At 52.9% G+C, this 17,033-nt stretch overlaps 2 protein-coding genes across 4 annotated transcripts in view; one reads left to right on the forward strand and one right to left on the reverse strand.

Moving 5' to 3' along the window:
* Positions 1–1,153: 1,153 nt before the first annotated feature.
* On the forward strand, positions 1,154–6,234 carry LOC148214072 (uncharacterized). 3 transcript variants are annotated; one of them, XM_088128733.1, is made up of 7 exons: positions 1,156–1,321; positions 1,390–1,570; positions 1,653–1,759; positions 1,842–1,988; positions 2,082–2,162; positions 2,593–2,805; positions 2,966–6,233. In XM_088128733.1, exons 1-7 carry the CDS (start codon positions 1,196–1,198, stop codon positions 3,083–3,085), a joined length of 975 nt encoding a protein of 324 aa, XP_087984859.1. In that variant the 5' UTR covers positions 1,156–1,195; the 3' UTR covers positions 3,086–6,233. The 3 variants fall into 3 exon arrangements, with proteins under 3 accessions (XP_087984858.1, XP_087984859.1, XP_087984860.1); XM_088128732.1 differs by having other exon boundaries at positions 1,154–1,321; positions 1,842–2,162; positions 2,966–6,234; XM_088128734.1 differs by lacking the exon at positions 1,842–1,988 and having other exon boundaries at positions 2,966–6,234.
* Positions 6,235–7,313: 1,079 nt separating this feature from the next.
* Positions 7,314–17,033, reverse strand: part of LOC112542417 (maestro heat-like repeat family member 5) — a 36,619-nt gene continuing 26,899 nt past the window's right edge. Inside the window, exons 10-13 of the mRNA XM_088128765.1 lie at positions 14,779–14,881; positions 13,310–13,384; positions 7,620–7,769; positions 7,314–7,465 (exon numbers count right to left, since the gene is read on the reverse strand). Coding sequence (XP_087984891.1) covers positions 7,314–7,465; positions 7,620–7,769; positions 13,310–13,384; positions 14,779–14,881 — 480 coding nt within the window. The remainder of the gene's footprint in view (positions 7,466–7,619; positions 7,770–13,309; positions 13,385–14,778; positions 14,882–17,033) is intronic.

Raw genomic sequence — 17,033 nt, forward strand, 5'->3', positions numbered from 1 at the left:
TGGTAGCTACGGTGCCCTCGTTGGCATCTTCTGCTTCGCTTTGGGAGTCATCGCAAGTAGTGGCTGCTTCCTGCGCGAGAGGCATCAGCTTTGGTGGGAACTGATCTCTCGCGAGTGCAACCGACTGCACCACACGCTTCGGGCCCTCTGCTCCGCCTCCCTTTGCTCCCACTATCTGGCTGAGGTCGCCCAGGCTAAAGGCCAAACGGCCTCATTGAGACAGAGACAGGCACAGGCACAGGCACCCTCCGGGTTCTCCACTGGAGGAGGCCTGGCCGCACACAAGCTGGCTGTCCCATTGCCACCGCCAGCTGTAAAAAGGGGGCGCGAGAATCCCTTTCTCTCTGGCCCGGGAGATGGCTGGCGGAGCAGAAAGGAACTGGGGGTGGGGGGCAGCCGGCCCGGCTGAACAGATACCTGGAGAATACACGGAGAACCAGATGAAAGGAGGACAAACCGCCCCACCGGGGAAACGGGTGAGCAACGAATCTTCTGGTCTGTTTGGGAAGCGCCCTGGGCCCAGGCCTGGAGGGCCCCCGCCAGCGCCCAGCTGGGCCACCGCGGGGAAGACCTCTGCCCCCCTGCAGCGGTTCCTGCGCAGCTGGGCCCCAGAAGTCCTGCCGACCGTTGCCCGTGGGACCACGGAAAGGGGCGCAGAGGGTCCGGGTCAGGAGCCGAGCCCACCCCACAGAGCAGCCCCTTTCTTCGAGGCCCACTCGGCTGCTGGAATGAGACGGCCGCGCATGGGCGAGGACGGCGGGGGGCGCCTGAAGCGGCTCTTACGGCCGCTCAGCATCCCCGCAGGCCTGCCACGGTCCCCAGAGAGAGCCGCCGCCGCCGTCGCCGCCGCCGGGGCCCTGGTCGACCTGGGCTCCCACAGGCCATCGAGACGGCCCCTCCCCGCGCACCAGGTAGTCTCTGGAGGCCCCCGGAGCGTCCCGGCTCAGGCTGGGTGGCTGCCAGATGGAGACGCCCCAGCCGCGAGCTCCGTCCGTCCGCCCGCCGGCCGCGAACTGAGCCGGAGGGCCTCCGGGCCCCGCCTCCAGGCTCGAGGAGGAGGGGCCCCCGCGGGCAGCCAATCCGCGCGCGGCTGGCCCCGCAGCGCTGGGCGTCCCCCGCCAATGGAGCGGCCGTTGCCCGGGCGACCGCTGAGACCAAGCGCGGCGAGCGGCCCGCCCTCCGCCTCACCGGGAGCATGGCGGCGACGGCGGCGGCGGCGCGCCGGGTGCCGCTGGGCCGGGAGGCGCACGGCGTCTACAGCCTCTGCTTCGGCGCGGGCGGCGCGCAGCTGGCCGCGGGCTTCGGCGACGGGGCCGTGCAGGTACCGCGGGCGGGCGGCCGCCTCCCGGGCGAGAGCCGCCGCCCGGACTCACGCCGCTCTCCCCGCAGCTGGTGGACGCCGGGACGGGCGCGCTGGGACCCTGCCTGCGGCCGGGCCGGCGCCCGCGCCAGGCCGTCACCGCGCTCGGCTTCCACCGCGCCAAGCCCGGGCTGCTGCTGGCCGCCGGAGCCGACGGGGTCGTCGTCCTCTACGACCTGCGCGCGGGGATCGCCGCGGCCTCTCTGACCGGTGGGTCCCGGGCGCGGGCGGCGGGCGCGGGGACCCCGGGGGCCCTCCCGGCGGAGCTGATGACTCCTCCCCGGCCCCGCAGAGGAGGAGAACGAGATCCACGCGTTGGACTTCTGCCGCGACGGCAGCTCCTTCGCCACTGCCGGCAAGGACCGGCACATCCGCCTCTACGACAGCCACACCCACCAGGTGAGCCGAGCCCCGCCCCCCGCGCCCCCGCCCCGCCCCCTCGCGCGCCCCCGCCTCCCGCGCCTCCTCTCTCCCTCGGCAGCTGGCGCAGGTGGTGCGCGCGCCCGACTTCATGGCCGGGGACGAGTTCACGCCCTTCAGCGGCCACTCGCGGCGGATCTTCGCGCTGCGCTTCCACCCCACCGAGCTGCACCTCTTCCTGACCGGCGGCTGGGACAACTCCGTCAAGGCAAGTGCCGGCCCGCCGCGGCGCCCCCCGCCCGGCCCCGCCCCGCCGCGGCCCCGCGCCCGGCCTCGACTGGCGGCCTGTTCTCTCTGCCAGGTGTGGGACAAGCGCGTGCCCAAAGGGGCGCAGAGCGTGATCAACGGGCCCCACATCTGCGGTCCCGGCATCGATGTCCAGGTGCGTCCCCGCCTAGCTCCTGCGCGGCAGAACGGGGCGGGAGGAGCTCGGGGGCTGGAGGGTCCGGAGGCCGCCGGCCGAATGGCCCGCTGCCGGAGCTGGCGTTTTCCCCGGCGCCGCCCTCCGGGCCGAGCAGCTGCGGGGCTCTCGTGGGCCAGGCGGCCGGTTAGCCTCAGCCGCCTCGCAGCAGAGTAAGCTCCTCTGAGGGGATGAGGAGAGCCGAAAGGGTAGCCTGTCAGAGTCTGTGCGCTACGTTCTCTGGGCTTGTGGCGAGAAGCATCGGGTGCAAATGGGTTCAGAGCGTCAACGGTATGCTCTGTCTTTGGGTTTTAACGCTCCACCTGTTACCGGAAGACTCTGAATGGAAAGGAAAATCGCATCCCAGAGAGAGAGGGCAGCGAAGTCACACATTTGCCTCCCCCGTAAACAGAGAGAACATGTTCTGACTGCCTCCTGGGTACCCCGCAACGCTCTCCAACTTTGGGACCTGCGGATGTCTCGACTGTGGCAAAACGTGCCCTTTCCTGGCAACCCCACCCAGGGAGAATTCCTCTATTCTGCTCAGTTCTGCACTGAGGATGTGGTGGTGGCTGGGGGCAGTGGGACCAGTGGAGCTGGGATTATCCATACTGGAACTGGCCAGGTAAGGTGGATGAGTGGTCGAGAGCCTGGCTTAGCATTTAGGGAGACCGTTGGAACCGGGGGGTGAGTCTGTGAACTAATGCAGCTGGCTGACGGGACTGGAGATCTGCAGTCAGGATCTCCGTCCACGCCCACTCTTTGTTGTCCCTTGCTGTCTGCAGGTGATCGGGGAGATCCTGCTGTCCAACAAGCCAGTTCATGTCGTGGCTTCAGCTTCCAAAGGGCAGCCTGTGGCTGTAGCTGGTGCAGGGGGAAACCTCTACCTCGCAGAACTGCACTGAGGCTAGAAGCAGAAAGAGCCCGAGACCACCATGCCAGCAGGAGGCAGTCCGTTAGTGGTGGTGTAGACTGCATGGCTTCTGCCCAGAGCCTTCACGGCTGTCCCAACTCCTCACTCCCTAACCCGCTGCCTGCCCATTTTGGCCCACATTCCTCCCCCCTCCCATGCTTACTATTCTGTCCTGCCCCTGTGTACCGTTTGGGGCTAGGACAGGCATGGGACTCCATTTGGACCCTGAGATGTGTGGAGTACGGGTGATACCTACCTGCCAAGGGTGCGTGCAATAAAGTCTCCTGCATATGGACAGATGGCTGGCCGGGCCTGTGTCTGAGGAACGAGGGCTGTGTGGTCAACAGCCAGGAGGCCTGTAAGTAAGGGCGAGCGTAGTTGCTGGAGGAAGGAAGCGGGTGGATATCTCAGCCTTGCTTTTGTGTGAAGAATCCACCTAGCTCTGTAAAGCCACAGAAACTCGGACTCCGCACACAGTGGGAGTGGGATGAGCGAGGTAAACAAGGGTCTGTGCAGTTTGGTGCTTCTTGGCTGACAGTAGCCAAGCCTGGAATACCGAGCGTAGAATGTCAAAAATTGCCTCCCAGCCGGAATAGCAAATGACTCCCTTGATCCTGAACTGGTATAACCTCAGCTGGCCTTTCCTAGCTGTTTCCCTGCTTTCCTCCTCCCCGTAACAAAACCCAGTGGGGACTTAGGAGGAGGGTCTCATCTCCGTTTCCAAAAGGAGACAGAGGTGAAGAAGAAGAAGAAGCACTTGGCTGTCTTCGTGTTCTAATGCAAATGCAGCTCGGCAGAGTTGAATAGCACTAGTTTCCTTCCAAACTTCAGGAACTTTCTAGAACTAAATGGGCTACTTGCACCCTGTGAAACCAGTGCCTTTTTCGTCTTTCTGCTCTATTTGGGGAAAGGAGGAAAAGCTACCTCTTCAGGTGAACCCCAGCTTTGGAAGGGGGCCCTCTGCTCAGCGTGGAAGTCCTTGTTGAGGCTTCCCAGCCTCTGCTTGAACACATCCAGTGAAGGGGAGCCCACCTTCTCTCTACCTTTGCTTGTACTGTTGGAAGGTTCTTATAATTTTCCATGGGAATCTGCCTTTCAGTCACTTGCATCCATTGTTCCATGACCTGCACGCTAAGGTGATAAAAAACAAAAAAGCCTTTGCTGGGATTTGCCCAGCAAAAGATGGGCAGAGGGTGAAAGTGGACAGAGACCAAGAAGTAGCAAAGAAACACCTCTGATACGGAAGTCTGAGGATGCCAGTTTGCATGCTTCTTGAGTGAACAGGAGGTGTTATGGCTGTCCTGATCACTTCCCAGGGAGCAGTGAAACTTTGGACAATTTAAGGAGCTATTTGCATAGGATGTGTTGTTAACCCTAACCCTACAGGAAAAAGACCATAAAATACAGTGGCAGCCATAGGGGGATCACTACTCTGCATTTCAAACAGCCCTGGCAACACAGGACATCCCAGAGGTGTCAGGTTGGTCTACCTGGCAAGGCTTCAGGCTACTTCAGTGAGGATCACATGCTGACCTGCAGGCTGAGTTTCTGGGCACTTGCCTGGGCCAAAGATTTCTTCCCTTCCATGGATTAAACACAGTGCTGTTCTGATACAACACTTGGGAACAAGCCATGAAGGCTTGTTAAAAACATATTGTGCCATTTTACTGCTTTCTTTGACAAAATTACTTGAGTAATAGACCATGGACCTAATAGACCATTAATAGACCAAGGTATTACTGCAGATGTAGTATACCTAGGCTTCAGTAAGGCATTTGATTAAGTTGGCTGTAGCTTCCTTCTTGATAAAATGAAACCATGTGGGATAGATAATCTCATTACTGGGTGGGTTTGCAGCAGGTTGAACAAATGTACCCAACACATAGTTACTAATGGTTCTGTAACAGACATCTATTCGGGTATTTTGGGGTCCTGTTCAGGGCCCTTCAACATTTTTATGAATGACTTAAATGAGAGGATAGAAGGGATGCTCGCTAGCACCATAGAAGACAGGCTTAGGTCCAAAAGAATTTTGATATATTTGAATGTTGGGCCCTTTCCAGCAAAATTGTGTCTAGTGATAAGAAATGCAAAGTTTGGCACTTAGGAAAAACCAGAAGCATGGGCACATCTGGCCCAGCAGTACTACTGCTGAGCCAAGTGTACCCATCTGCGTGTCCTGGTAGAACATATATTTAGCATGAGCCAGCAGTGTGCCACGGCTGCTAAAAGAGCCAATGCGGTCTTGGGCTGCGTCAACAGAAGTAGAATGTTGAGATCACAGAAGTGATAGTTCTGCCTTAGCTACACTGGTCAGACCACAGTGGAACCCTGTGTCCAGTTTTGGCCAATATAATGCAAGAAGGATGCTGAGGAACTGAAAGGAGTGCAGAGAAGATGGTGAGAGCCTTGGAGGCTAAATCCTGTGAGGAATGGTGGAAGGAACTGGGCCTAAAGAAGAGAAGTCTGAGGGAGACACGATAGCAGACTTCCAATACTTGAAGGGCTGCCACAGGGAAGAGGGCGTCGATTGATTCTCCATAGTTCCAGAGAGGAGGACGACAACCAAGCTTTAGAGAGGGAGGTCCAAGAAAAATGAGGGATTTCCTGAGCGGGAGGCCTATTAAGTGGTAGAACAGCCTACCTTCCGAGTTGTGGTGGTCCATCGCTGGAGATTTTCAAGCAAACGGGCAACCGCTTGTCTGGGATGGTATGAGGATTCCTGCCCTGGATGAAAAGACCTCTAGGGTCACTTTGAACCTTATAAGCATCACTGGTATAATGGAAAGTATTCTCAGAAATTGCAGCCGCCCAGGTTTACATATTATTTAAAAATGTATGTATTTTACACTGCAGTCTTACAAGAACAAAGCAGATCACAAAAGTGATATTCAGTCCAAGCAGCTTCATGTATATTATGGCCCAGGGCAGAGGTGAGGCAAGGTGAGGGCCCTGCGCAGCAGGAGGATCACCCAAAGCCTGCTGTCCTAGCACGGAGGACAGCTGGCACGAGAGACTCGGCCCCCAGGCCTTCAGGACCGCAGTGCGAGCCAAGGAATGTGTCGCTGGTGCGGGGTGGCTCTAGTGGGTTGCCACCCTCTTGTGTTCCTCTGAATCCACGGGAAGGATCCTCTGAGATCAAGCCACCCAGATCAGATTCCCACATGCAGTTGAAGAGCGGGGCAGCTCTTTCTTTAGCGGTGATGGCCTATTTTTGGAGGAAACTCTCAGTTTGCTTCAACCCCCACTTTACGTAAACAGCATATGAAGCAGCTCCCCAAAGTTCTGTTGGTTCGTGAACTGGTTGATGTGAATCCATTGCCTCTTGCTGCTGCAGCAGCAGTTGGAGCAATGCCCGAGCACACATGCAACTCTCTGAGTCAATTCCTTAGAAAGTTTTGATGACATCCTACTGCATGGAGAGTCTCATAGATTGGGGATTTATTTTAGACCAGGAACAGCTTGATCTTGAGTGTCTTCCGCAGTCTTACTGAGCTGAAAACTCTCCTGGGTAAGAATTGAGCAGCTCCGGCATTTCTAACAGGAGGGGTCAACATCTTCTCTTGAGGGAAGGTCTTCAGAAAAAAAGGAGATGCTTTCCCCCTTCCGACTGCATGGCTGGAAGATGTTGGAGAGTTCACTCGGGGAGGACTGGCAACCTAAGCTGCTTCAAGCTTCAGGCCAACAATGGGGAATGTTCTGGAGAGCAGGGCTGTCTTGGAATACAGCCTGGGCCTTTTGGTCAGGTCCAAGCACTGGGACTCTGGAGGGCCGGTTTGCATAGGTCAGCCATTGATGATGGAGTGTGAAGACTGTGAGGCGGAGGTTTCTTGAGGCGGAGCGCACTGGCCAGTTAGCCTCCCTTTGGAGCTGGGGTTCCTGTGGCATCACCTGTTGGCTGAACGGGGCATTGCAAAACATTTTTACAGTCTTGAGTCTGAACCCCTTACCTGTTCCTGCTGGTCCTGCCCTCCCTCAATTGGGTCTAGCACTCCAAGAGCCTTGCTGCTCCATTTGGACATCCATACTGATAAAAATAACACCTCCAGTGAGTGGTCCCATTTTAGGCCCCATGTTTTCAGGCTTGCTTCAGAAGCTCAGAAAAAATGGGTTTTGTGGCTACGACTTTCAGGGGATAAAGAGTTGTGGCTGCACTGGGACTCTGCCTGTAATACTTGTACCCCTGTGAAGGCCTGCAGCAGTTTCCCAAACGGATACCTTTACGGCTGCTCGTCCACCTGGCTCAGAAAGATGCCTCTGTGCCGCGGGCTTTGCTTCCCACCAGTGCCAGCAGACGTGGAAGGGAAGATCCCTGGTGGAGCTTCAGCTGAACGTGCCCTCTCTCTCTCACTGGGTTCGCTGTGCTGCTTGCCTGCAGTGGGGTTAAAGGGTACAGAGACATTTGCCATAGCCGTAGCGGTGACTCTTGAGGACCTTTCCAGGTCCTGGGTAGAGGCAGGATGGGATCACCGTGAACACACAGCTCCTGGGTTCAAGGGAGCTGGGCCAGGGCCTTGCAGACTGACCTCGCTGGGCAAGTGTTCGTCTGACTTGCTTGGGGGTGGACAGGATCAGAATTCCCCTCTCCTCCAGCGTGGATCGGCCTGGGCGTGGAGAGTCAGGGGGCAGGTACAGTGGGCTGGCAGCTCTGCTTTCGCACTCCCTGAGTCGTTTCTCTTTGGGGGCAGTGGAAGAAAGGCAGGGTTAACACCTGAAGCAAACACCATCCTTCAGCCAGTCTTGCAGCCCACTGGTCTTTGGTGAGTAACTGGAGAAAATGGATGAGGCCCAGTCTCTGCTCTTGTGCAGACTTGAAATGTGGTGGTGGGGGGATCAGTAGGGTGGCTCTCTGCCTTTTGTGCTTCTCCCATTAAATTATGGCTACCTGTTTCAAAGAGCAACCTATCTTCACTTAATGTAAGCTCAGCATATCTATCCGTGTGTTTTTCTTCTTGCAATTGTTCTATTTTTTCCCTGTTAGTTTCTGTGATGTCATTTCCTTTCTTTTTCAGCATTGTTTACCCCTTGTGCTACTGTGCGACTCTACAGAAAGATGATTCGCATCTCCCACCCAGCCATTCCTTCTGCCAGCCTGTGGGAGATGCAGTGGGTTGCTCCAGTGCACCCCCAGGCAGGCTGCCTGAGCCAAGGAGAGGGGTGGGGGGCAGGGGCAGGGCCAGGCTTGCACCTTTCCCCCCCAGAGGTGGATGCCAGACATCCTCCGCCCACCAGATGGAGGCCTCAGCAGTCCTCTGAACGGCCCTCCCAGTGGGGGGGGTTGGTCGAGGGGCGAAAGGGCCAAGGGCAGGAAAGAAGGGAAACGGAGTGGGCAAGCTTCCCCCAAGACTTTTGGAGAAGCTTTAAAGCTTTAAAGCAAGCTTAGGCCTGCAGATGAGAATCCCACAGCTGATCTAAGAGCAGGGCAGGAGCTGTGGAGGCGAGAAGGGCACTGCTGCCCTTGGTCTGGCTTGCTATTTTATCTACTTGGGTGCCCAGGAGCAGGGTAATGCCAATGCAGAGATGTTTTGGATGGTCCCTGCAAAGGGATCCTCGGTTGTGGGCAGTGGGGTGGGAAAAGAGAAGGCAAAATGAAGCAAGGAGGGGGCCCGTAGCTTGGATGATAAGTGAAAAGCAAGCAGTATGTCACGCAGGTTGGAGCCCAGTCTGGATGTACAGATAGTCCTCACTTGCCGACTACAATTGGAACCAGCAACTCCGTTGCTAGGCAGCACAGCTGTAAAGTGAAATGTCACGTGACTCTGCCTGACTTACGATGTCAGTTTGTCAATTCTGGCTGTGGTTGTAAGCAGATCACCCATGATCATTAAGGGTGATGTCACATGACTGCAACTTGCAACTTCCTGCTGGCTTCCCCATTGATTTTGCTTGTCAGAAACTGGCTGTGAAAGTGGTAAATGGCAATCACGTGACTGCAGGACATTGTGACCTTTGTAAATGCATGCTAGTTGCCAAGCGCCCAATTCACGATCATGTGACTGCGGGGGTGCTATGATGGTTGCATCTTTGAGGATCAGCTGTAAGTGTCCTTATTCAGTGCTGTCGCAACTCCTAATGGTTGCTAAATGAGTAGTCAGTAAGGGAGGACTACCAGTAATTAGAATGGGCTCACTGGCAACCCCTAATGAACTCTAGTCTCACTGACGTCAAAGGATTTGCTCTTCATTTTACTCCATGCAAGGAATCCCCCTGCCCCAAACACCATTTTGGTACGTTTATAGGGACCAAATAAGCTCTTCTGCAAGGAGGTCAGAGTGCTACCTGAGCGTGGCAAGCTACCTCCTGGAAAAGCAGCGTGTGTGGGGGGCGTGGTGTTTGTGCATTACAATGGTTCTCTTCCAAGGAAGGCCAGTGGACTTGCTGTTTGGAGGCCGGGACGTGAAGGGGGCGGGGGCCCAACTGTGCCTCACCTGGAGCGTTGCTGTCGCTTGTTTGGGCATCCTTCTCTCCGGCTCCAGCCAGCCTGTTGGGGCAAAATGCTCTTAATCCTCTCTGCTCCCTCTGGGGTGCCATCCTCCCCCACAGCTGGCCCCTACCCTTTTTGGTTCACTGGAGCCGGCATTTGGTGGGGGCCATCAGGGAGCTGCAGCCCCCCCCCCCGTCCCACACTTTGGCTTCGGTTCTTTGTGTGGAGATAGAAACCCCCCCATCCCAGTTTTGAGGCCGGGTTCACTAGAAGAACCTGGGTTGCATTTCCTTGCTTTGACTAAGGCACAATTTGAATTCAATGCCTTCTTGTTCCTCACCTCCTTTTCACAGACAGTTTCTGCAAAACTACCCGGTAGGTTTTTGCAAAATGGACCGTGCTGCTATCTGAACTTGATTCCATCTTCTGAAAAACTAGAACAGAGTACACAGATTACAAGCGTCACTCGCTGGGGGAGATGGGCGGCATACAAATTTAATAAATAAATAAAAACAAATACAAAGTAGGGTTTTAGTGAACCCAGCAGATCACAATGCACTCCCATTCTGCTGATGTTGCCAGGCATTTCCAAAATCTCAGAACCAAGTATTTTATGGGGTTTCCCACAGCACTGTTAAAATGGCCAACCTCATGGATTGCAGTCTGGGAGTCTCAATAGCAAAAAACAGCTTTTTGCTCCTCCATGCAGCTACAGGAGATTTGCCTCGGGCATAATGAAGACTCGTTCCAGGCGAAGCGGATCTCTGTAGCTCGGGATTGAGCTGTGCGGCACTCGGTACTGCCTGAGCCTGGCGGTTTGCTTGCAGACATTCATGACCCAGCTAGGTCCCATCGTCAGTGGGAAGGAGGGTAGGGTTTGCTCCCTGTTTATGTGGCCTGCCAGTTGGTGCAGACTAGACTCCGACTCCTCCAGCTTGGCTGCCTGAGCACTTAGAAAGCCGCAAGGGGCTTTCCCCCTGTTGTCTCAGCTCCTAATGTGCCCCAATTCATTTGTTTTAACTATTTCTAAGAAAGGCATTTCTCGGTTGCCTTTCAAGTCTTAAAGATACAGTACACTGTCTAAGAATGCAACATGTAAAATTTGGTAGAACTAATTTGTAAAATCTTAAATCGGTTTTAAGAACACCAAAGAACAAATCAGTTGAAACAATCTGAACTGAACGATGCAACCCACAGCGTGTGTGTTGATGCGCTGTATAAAACAGCAGCGGCCTGTCCTTGAACCCGTTTCCGAGCGGAGCTCCTTCCCTCCCTCGTCACTAACCGAACTGCTCTCATCCCAGGCAGCCTCCTATCCTGCCTGCCACCTGCCCTTCCGTGCCCCGCCTTCTGTGGACACAGGGCAGACCTTGGCCTTCTGAACGATGCCCCCGTTGTGCTTGTTTAAATCCCTAAAGCTGCTCAGAAAATTCAAGGTGAGTCTGGTCAATGCAGAATGAAATCGAATTATGTCTCATAATTTGAAAACTCTACTGCTAAAGTGCATGAGAGCTGAAGCTGCTGTGGAAACAGGCTCAGGAGATTCAATTAGCGGAGCGTCCTGTTGAAATTCTGTCTAGTCTTCCAAGCTGGCACAGTGTTACATCTGCTCTGAAGGAGCTGTGCTGGCTAACTCTTGAGCTGGACTCAGCGTAGTCCTTTAAAATTCTGAACAGCTTTGGCCCTTATCTGAAAGTGCATTTATGCATTTATTTTTACTTCTACTTCTGAAGATTCCAAGCAGTTTACAGTAATATCAGAAGATTAAAAACAAAAATCAATTAATATAGTTGTGACCTGTTTGGGGTAGCATGATCTTACTCATCCCTAAACGCCTTTCTGGAAAATCATGTTTTTGAAAATGTAGCAAGGAGGGGATGGTTTGAAAACGTGGAGCTAAGTGGTCCTGGGGTGGAGGTATGACAGTGTGTCATCAGCATATCATAACATCCCATGCTGTGGACGGCCTCCCCCAGCAGCCACGTGTAGATGCTAAACAGGAGGGGAGGGGAGGGGAGGGCTGGGGGCAGGAGAGAACAAGGCCCTGTGGGACTTCATAACTCGGGACCAATGGCCTGACTCCTCCTCACCCCCTCAGGGAGGAGAAGAACCACTTTGATTAGGTCCAGAAGAATAACATGGTCAATGGTGCTGAAAGGGCTGAGAGAAACAGCAGAACCAGGATAGTTGCATTTCCTTCATCTTGGTCTTGTCGAGCCTTGTCAACAACAGTGACTCAAGCAGTTTCAGTCCCACACTCAGGTCTGAATCCTGACTGAACAGGATCCAGATAGAGTTTTTCATCCAGGCTCTGTAACTATAGTCCAACCACCTTATCAAGAATTTTCCCTAAGAAGGGAAGTTGGAAACTGGTCAATAATTTTCTAAAATTTGCAGTTGAGTGATGGTCTCTTGAGGACAGAGAGGCTGTTCTGGAGCAACCCTGTCAAGTGCCACCACTCCCTTCTCATTCCAGGGTGCCATAAAGACACCAGAAGAGGTCCTCTGCCACACTCACCTCAAGGAAGAGCTCGCTGTGCATGTGAAAGAGAGAAAAGTTCCTTCTGATGGGTCTCTTGCTTTGGCACGTTCTCATTCAAGAAGCACACCTAGTACTGGCTGTGTATAGTTTGGTCCTAGGTTGAAACCTTTTTATTTGTTGAGGTATTTAAAATTAGGATTTTTAAAAAATTATCCAGTTGGGTCAGTCAGTATGCCAACACAGAGTCTACAGCAAATGGCAAGACTGTGCTTGTCAGGAATTCTTGTTGAGCAAAGTGTGAGAGGTGAGGTGTCTCTGCAGAGAGAAGACCCCCCCCCTCACTTTCCCATGGTTGATTTTTCTGTTTTATAGCCTTCCCATCTCTAAAGACTGTCACTACACCTCAAAATGATAAAGAGAGCAATAAATCAAACTAAGCAACAAAAGTAATATGACATTAACTCTTCCCCCAAGATGAACACTGATCAACTTTGCTTGGGTTCAAGGCCCAATAAAATAATACCATCTTCAAAGGTCGTTTAGCACCACCAAGGATGGAGCTTTATGGACTTCTTTATATTCAGGAAGTTTTTAAAAGCAGCATCATTTTTTTTGATGAATATATTTTTGATAGTTTAATGCTAGAAGAGATGTCCTAGGGAAGAGGGATCCAGGGTAAGAAAAGAACCAACAGGTGGAGGCTTTACAGAGGAAGATCCAAACTTGAAATATAGAGGAATTTCCTGGCGGTCAGAGCTACTGTGGAACACCTTGCTGGAGTCATGGGGGCTTCATCATTAAAGGTTTTCAAGCAAAGGTTGGATAGCCCTTCATCTGAGGAGTCCTGCCCAGAAGACCCCAAGGCCCTTCCAATCCTTGGATTCTATAATTTTTTATACACAGATACTTTCCAATAATTTTTGTCAATTACTGCATTGTTATAGGTGAGCCTATTATTGCTGTAAGCCACTTGGAGCACTTAACAATAACCGAGAAGGAGCCTGGGGGAGCATTTGGAGATCAGTCCCACCTCAGCTATGATTAGCTAAGGGAGAGGCACCAGGAAATGGGAGGTCAGCCCTGGGGCTGCGTGGGAGGCCCCCCCTCAGCCCATCTCTCCCCGGAGGGAGGGAGGGAGGGAGGGAGGGAGGGAGAGAGAGTGCTTGGGGGTGAGGGTGGCATACAGCACCACCCTTCATCGGTTGTGGGGATGCGTCCCTCTGGACCCGCTAGGCAAAGGGAGGAGCCTCCGCCTTCGCTCAGGCAGGCAGCCCTCTCTCCACAGCCTGAAAATACTTGTATTCTCCTACCTTTGTTCAAGTAGAAAAGGTCCTCCTGTTCCAGGTTTTTAGACAGTTCTGAGCTGTAATAGTTGAGCGTGTAGCCTACACAAAAACAGTTTGAGAATTTTACTTTGTTTCTGAAGACCTAAATCATTTGCAAGTAGAAACCCCCTTCCCCAAAGCCTGCAAAAATACATCAGACAACAGAGCCTTTTATTAAAAAGTAGGGCATTGACCCGATAAGGCAAGTGAATAGGGGTAGGTTGTATATGTGCATTTTACGGGACATTAACAGGATTACAGGAAGAGAAAGTAAAAGCAGAGGTCCTGTCCTCGCTTGCCCTTCAACACAGCAAACTCATGTCCTGCCAACGCCAGTTTCCCCCTTGTGCCCCTCATCCTGTCTCTCAGCCCAGAAGAGGGACAAGAGCAGCTGCTCTGGCATAAGGATGTACTCAGACAGCTGCTTAACAGGTTTCTTCCTGTCTGGCTGGCGGCAGGAAAGACAAGTCAGGCAGCATCATTTGCTCTGTTCCAAAGTGGCTCTTTATGGTCCCTCAGGAACAAGGCGGGCCAACGGTCTGTCCTGAAAGCTTTCAAGTGGGATGGACTGGTGGATTCTCCCGGCCTTGTTTCTCCTCCTGCTGCACGCCACTGACCAGCAGGGAATGTTCAGCAGAGGAGGAGGTGAGTTTTGATCGATGAGTAGACCCGGGGCCTTATCTAGCTGTGAATAATTCTTGCAAAGCAATGGTGACTAAAACTGAAAGTAGGAACTTGTTTTACTTGCTGGCTGTGTTACTAAGACAGAAGAAGAAAATCACAAGTGGTGTCACATGTGCCGTGTCGTGCATCAAACCTTGTGAACCCACAAAGGTTTGTGACAGATGGTATCCCACCAACTCTCCGTTTCACCAGGTTTCGGTTATTCCCACTTTATCCCAAATTGGGAGGCTTCTAGTGCTGCACCACCACCTTCTGAAAGGACCACGGTGACTTTCTGCACTGGGCTGTAGATTGGAGTAGTTGATTTCCTTTCCAGCCCTTTCATTCTAGGAGTTACAAAATGTTGGCATGAGCCTTTTCCACACCCAAAAAGTCTGTGGAAGGGCTCATGCCAATATGGCCATGTTCATGGACATGGCCACCCATTGACCCACTTCCAACATGGGCTCTGTTTGTTGCAATAAGTCCTGTATGCAATACCTCTGGGGCATATGCCCTCCCCAAACAGATGCTGCCTTGCACCTGTTGGTTTTCCCTCAAGTATCAGTTTAAAAGCTGCTTTGCCACCTTTGGGGAAGTGTTCCCAACTCAGCGCTCTCTGGTCCCTGAAGGTTCCCTTGGGCCTAAGCCCCTCCCTGTCTCATCCCTGCATGGAGCCCCCAGAGCACGGTCTGTCCAGCTTGCTGTGGATTCACGTGCAGAAGCTCAGGAGAATATCTGGGGGCTGGACGAAGGACTGGGGAAGAGACAGCAATTTGAGGGAGATTCACCCATGAACCGTGCTGCAGCATTCCTTATTTCTGTCTGGGGATGATGGAGGAATCCCAAGGCCTGAGATACAAAAATGTGTATATTATCGTGGTTGTTCCGCATCTGCAGAGAAAGAAGGAAAGGAATTCATTATTGATGGATATTTAATTCTTTGGCCAGAAGTTGCGGTCCTATTTCCCCATTTTTGTCACCCATCAAGCTGCATGGGAGGGTGAATTTTTCCCAGATCCCGCCTAGGTCTTCTAAAACAGGGAGGCACATCAGCCTGATTTTTAACATCTGCAGGAAGCATTTGAGAGAAATGAAAATGGGTTTTGGGAGGAGGATCCCCTGTTCCACTGGTCTTCTTGTCCTCAAGCCAGGAAAAATTCAGAGATGAACACATCTGTTTGACTGCAGAAGTCTCCATGGAAGCAGTTCCTCTTTTCACTGTGACACACTTTGCTTTTTGTCTCTGTTACATTTTACTCAGTTCTTTTTAGCCCATTTCTTACGCCTCTTACATGGGTCCCTGGGGACTTGATCAACATGGCAGGGAACGAAACCTTTGCTGCAATTCAGGAATGGGAGCCATGGCAAACGATGGACAGTCATGGAGTATCACGAGGCTGACACAGAATTTATCCTCCCTCCCTCTTAAACCCTGTGTAATGGGGTTCTTGCCTTCTATTCCAGTCAAGTTCACTTCTTAGTGGCTGTTGCCTGTTTATGTTCTCTGCATTCTGAAAGGAACGGTGGCCAAGAGGTGCTTGGAGTCAGTCCTGCATGTTGGATCAGATCTCATGAGCCCACAATAGCCCGGGCCAATAAGGAATACTTCCAGCCCAATAAAATTAGAGTTAAAAGTAGCTAAGAATTTAAAAATCAATTTAAGCAATTAGCCTAGATCCATAACTGCCAACAAGCCCAGTGAATGGTAATACTAGGCAATGCTGCACTGAAACAAAACCAGGCATAAGCCCAAGGACAAAGTAAACACAGCGGCGCCGCTCTTCCCCATGGCTCCCTGAGACTCGGTTCCTGCTGCCTGATGGGCCGAGGATCCCTTCCTCCCTTTCGGGAAGAGAGGGTCAGGGACTAGGGCTCTCCTCCGTCCGGTGCTTCCCCAGTTCCCAAGGGCTTTTCAAACTCCCTTAGATTAGACGAGGTCTTTCAGCCATGCCTCTGTCGACCTCCAGCTTCAATCCCTCTCCATGTCTGGAGAGGACCCACCCTTCTTGGCTGAAAAGACTGAGTCGAACTGGAGTAGCTCTGTTCCTGGTTTGCCCTGTCCCCAGAGCAGCTGGTCGACTGAGCCTCTCTGTGGCTGCTTGTTTTCATGCAGCAGGACGGGTGGGGGGACAGCAAGCATCCGTCACTCTCAAGTTTCCAGGTTCTCTGCTAAAATTCAGTGGTGTGGTTTTAAACTGCTGTTGAAAAGCTGAAAGATTAATTTTATTATTTGACAAAGGACCAGTCTCTTAGTTTCAGCTAATATTTTTGGGGATTTTCTTTTGCTTTATTGAAAAAAAGAATTACCTGGTCCCACTTACTTTGGATTCAAGATCCCCCCTCTTTGAGTCACGATCTAACCCCAAGTGTGGTTTTCAGCTCCTCAAAAGTTGCCCACTGTTGCACTTGCAAGGGATCATGGCTTGTGATCTTCTGGGTTGGTCCAATGAGGGGACAGGGGGCTGGGCAAGTGACCCAATAGTGAGCTGAGTCTTTGAAGGATGCAGCTCAAACAAGGGGTTCCCTCTGCAGTTGCACAACTAGTGATCTTCAGGACACTCTGCACCCGTCCCCTCTCCCTCAGCTCAAAGGGGAAGGAATGAAATGGGAAAAGCAACTGCCAAGCAAACCGTTCACTGACCAAGTATTTCCACACATTCATCAAACAGCTCCGGAGGTCATCCCAGGCCAGACTGCGGAACATCAGCTTCAGGTGGGCCCATCCAAGAAAGACACCACAGTGCAAGAGACTCAACTTACAGCTCTGCAACCAGGAAGAAAAGGGTGGGGGGGGGGGTCGTTACATATTGAGATACAGAAGAGTACAGTCCGCCCAGACACCCAAAGACACCTCAGCCTAAGAGGGAACAGTTTTGTTCAAGAAATAGAGTGTTGCACAGTAGGGCTCCTGTGCAGTCCAGCTTCCAAGCTCCCTGACGTCCCTCCCCTCTAATGAGGGAAGTGGCCACCCATTTCTAAACCTTATATGCCTGTTAGAGTCCTTGTACCTCCTAGTGACAGGATATGTTTGTTAGACAGAAGG

Source organism: Python bivittatus, unplaced genomic scaffold (genome assembly GCF_059951505.1).
Source record: "Python bivittatus isolate LINGU-HERP-01145 unplaced genomic scaffold, Pbiv_v1 ctg000740_np1212, whole genome shotgun sequence".
In the NCBI taxonomy this organism is placed as follows: Eukaryota; Metazoa; Chordata; class Lepidosauria; order Squamata; family Pythonidae; genus Python; species Python bivittatus.